The sequence below is a fragment of the Uranotaenia lowii genome, chromosome 2 (assembly GCF_029784155.1).
Source record: "Uranotaenia lowii strain MFRU-FL chromosome 2, ASM2978415v1, whole genome shotgun sequence".
NCBI classification, from domain to species: Eukaryota; Metazoa; Arthropoda; class Insecta; order Diptera; family Culicidae; genus Uranotaenia; species Uranotaenia lowii.
The window spans coordinates 246,026,270-246,029,225 of NC_073692.1; the positions used below are offsets into that span (position 1 = coordinate 246,026,270).

At 41.1% G+C, this 2,956-nt stretch overlaps 1 protein-coding gene across 1 annotated transcript; it reads right to left on the reverse strand.

Annotated features, from left to right (window-relative positions):
* Positions 1-351: 351 nt before the first annotated feature.
* On the reverse strand, positions 352-2,463 carry LOC129742478 (uncharacterized). Its single transcript, XM_055734378.1, has 2 exons — positions 2,381-2,463; positions 352-2,319 (listed from the first exon to the last, which is right to left on the reverse strand). Exon 2 carries the CDS (start codon positions 2,221-2,223, stop codon positions 352-354), a length of 1,872 nt encoding a protein of 623 aa, XP_055590353.1. The 5' UTR covers positions 2,224-2,319; positions 2,381-2,463.
* Between the last annotated feature and the right edge of the window lie 493 nt (positions 2,464-2,956).

Sequence of the window (2,956 nt, forward strand, 5' to 3'; positions counted from 1 at the left end):
TTCCTGTCGCTGCTTACTGACCGTTATTTTTTCACTTTCACTACTTTTCTACCTTCGTGCTCTCCCTTCCGTCGATAATGCAGTTTGCTGCTGTTTGACAAGGGGTCTCTCGATGTAACATACTTCTCCCCGTAACACTATTCCGATTGAATAGTTTTACTAATCTGCACTGATGATTCGACTGTAGAACGATCCAATATACATCTTACTGTATTCACCTTGTTGAACCCACACATATGCAGTTTTCATAACCGCACGTTTGCCAATCTTTTCTCGCCTTCAGTAGAAGGTCATCAGCTTTCAAACTTTTACATCATAAAACCGTTTCGTTTAAATCCAAACGTATTCATCTTACAGTTCAGTATTTGTATGTAGAAGCTCATGATGTTGCCTCTGACATCCGTTTTCATTACAGCGCCGATGACTTGGGCATAACCATCTTCCATCGATTTTACCATGTTGTCCTAAACACGTTTTGCACCATTGCATTTTGTGGATCACTTTCCACCGTTCGGCAGTCGATAAGCTTTTGAACCAATCACAACTTTCTGCCTTATGTTCTCCACGCTGACAATGGTTGCAAACACTCATGTCATCATCCGCTATCGTTGACTCCATATCTTTTGATTGATTCCACGATTTTCCATGAAAGTTGACATACGATCTATCACGTTGCATCCATTCGGCTGTAGATTTTCTAGATTGAGGAAGTACGTGTAAAACAACTGAGCTTGCTTCGTGTATGGTTCGTTCCATAAATCTTCCAAAATCTTTCAGATTTACTGACGGCAAACTAGAACGATAACGTACCCAATCCGTTTTGTTGGCAACAGGTAATTTTTCGATAAGCTCCTGTAGCAAAATTGGATTCGAAAGATGATCGCTTTGTTCAGTGGCGACCATGTGATCACACATATTTACTACTGCCATGCCGAACATAATAAGCATATCCAACCTTTCCGGTTTTGGTGGTGGCGTTTCCCTTACCTTCTTAATCAATGAATAAATAATTAATTCTGGCTTACCGAACAACATCTTCAGTGATTTGATGATGGACCCTACCGATGATGGAATCAACAACCGGCTACGAACCGAATCCAGAGCGATGCCTTTTAAACTTCGTTGAAGCCTCGCTAAATTTTCAACATCAGTATACCCACACGCTTCAGTCGTCATTTTATAATGGCTGTAAAAAATGGGCCACTCCTCAGGGCTACCCCAAAATAACGGAAGATCTTTGGACATGACTTGACGGGCGGCAATTTGATCGGGCGAAAGCACAATTCTTCCTGATTTAACATAGCACTCTTCTTGAAGAACTTCACACCCAACTGGTTGGATCCCCTTTGAAGTTGCTTGTTGTGGCACCCGACTTGTGCTCGGCGATTCATAATTTTCACGTTTCTGTACAGTAACCTCTATTGGATTTGCACTTCCAGCTGCTTCTTGTGCTACTCGAAAATCTGTATTTCGTCCCAAGAACAGGTAAGGCGTCGATTTGGCGGGTGGATTCACAAATTCGTTGGCGGGAAGAGTATAGTAATTTGTAACACCACTTGTATTTTCAGCTGATTTTCGGTAGCACGCATTCGTTTGAGACTCCTTCTCGACCTCTGCAATTTTGACCGTATGAAATTGGTTTTCTAACGCTGTGGCAGCCACCAGCTTCTCCTGAACTGGATCGACATCACACACACTTTCGTTTTCCTTCAACCAATCCTCTACTTTACTTGGGATTCGCAGACTATGAATGCTCACTCGACTTGCGTTGCTAGATTCTTCTTCCAATTGTCGTTCCAATGAATGTTTGTTTTGCAGATATTCTAAAGCTTCTCGGTTTTGTTCCTTTTGTAACTGTTCCTCCTGCTCCAGTAACATCCGGCGTTTCTCCTGTAGTTCGCGCTGTGCCTTTTTTTGTTGTTCTCGTAGTAACTTTTCTTCCTCCAACTGTTGCAGTCTCAGAGCAAGGGCTTCCGATCTTCGGCTGGTTATAGAATTTCCGGATTTCAGGGACATTGATTCCGAGCACTTTTCCGCGAGACATTTGGGACACACATAGTCAAGTTTCCTTGCTTCGGATTCATTTGCAGCACCTCCACAGGAATAATGAACCCAGGCAGAACACTTCCGGCATTGCATCATATCCTCTTGGCTGTCCGGAAGGGGACAAATCACACAGCTGAAAACTTCCGTTTGGGCTGATTGTTCCATTTTGCGTGACATCTTTCGGTTGACTTAGAATCTTTAAAGATTGTTGATGTGGGCTCAAACGATTCTTTTAGTCAAACTCGTTTTTCTGCTTTGGGAGTTGCTTTAAAGCTATATTTAGAAATGATAGATGTTAATATTTACATTCATTATAAAATAAAGATTCACTTACATTCTAGTTTTCGTCCTACCAACATCAACATATTTCATCAGTTTATCATTCTTTCTATACAGATTTACTTTGTTTTTAAATTCAATTTTCACTGCTCAAATCAACTTCCACTTCTAATTTCCTGTCGCTGCTTACTGACCGTTATTTTTTCACTTTCACTACTTTTCTACCTTCGTGCTCTCCCTTCCGTCGATAATGCAGTTTGCTGCTGTTTGACAAGGGGTCTCTCGATGTAACACTAAGCACAGCTCCATAGTAGTTCGGCAGGAACAGGACGCGAAAAATCATCAGCTGCGTAAATTTCAAGAGCTGTTCCAGAAAAATAGAAATTTGCATGCATGTACTTCTAGTACAATTAATTTCATGTTTTCATTTCTTTTTCAGCATTCGAAAAAATGTCGAACCGAGTGAGAATGGGTTTCTTGAATTACAACTTATGGCCTACTGCTAGTTTGGAGAATCATGGAGGTCACCCTGATCGTGGTCGATGAAAGTAGTTTAAACAATGTTTATGGAACTTGATATACAGAATTTTTCCTTTCTTTCTTCCTCCAGTGTTTCACACAGGATAGTTAC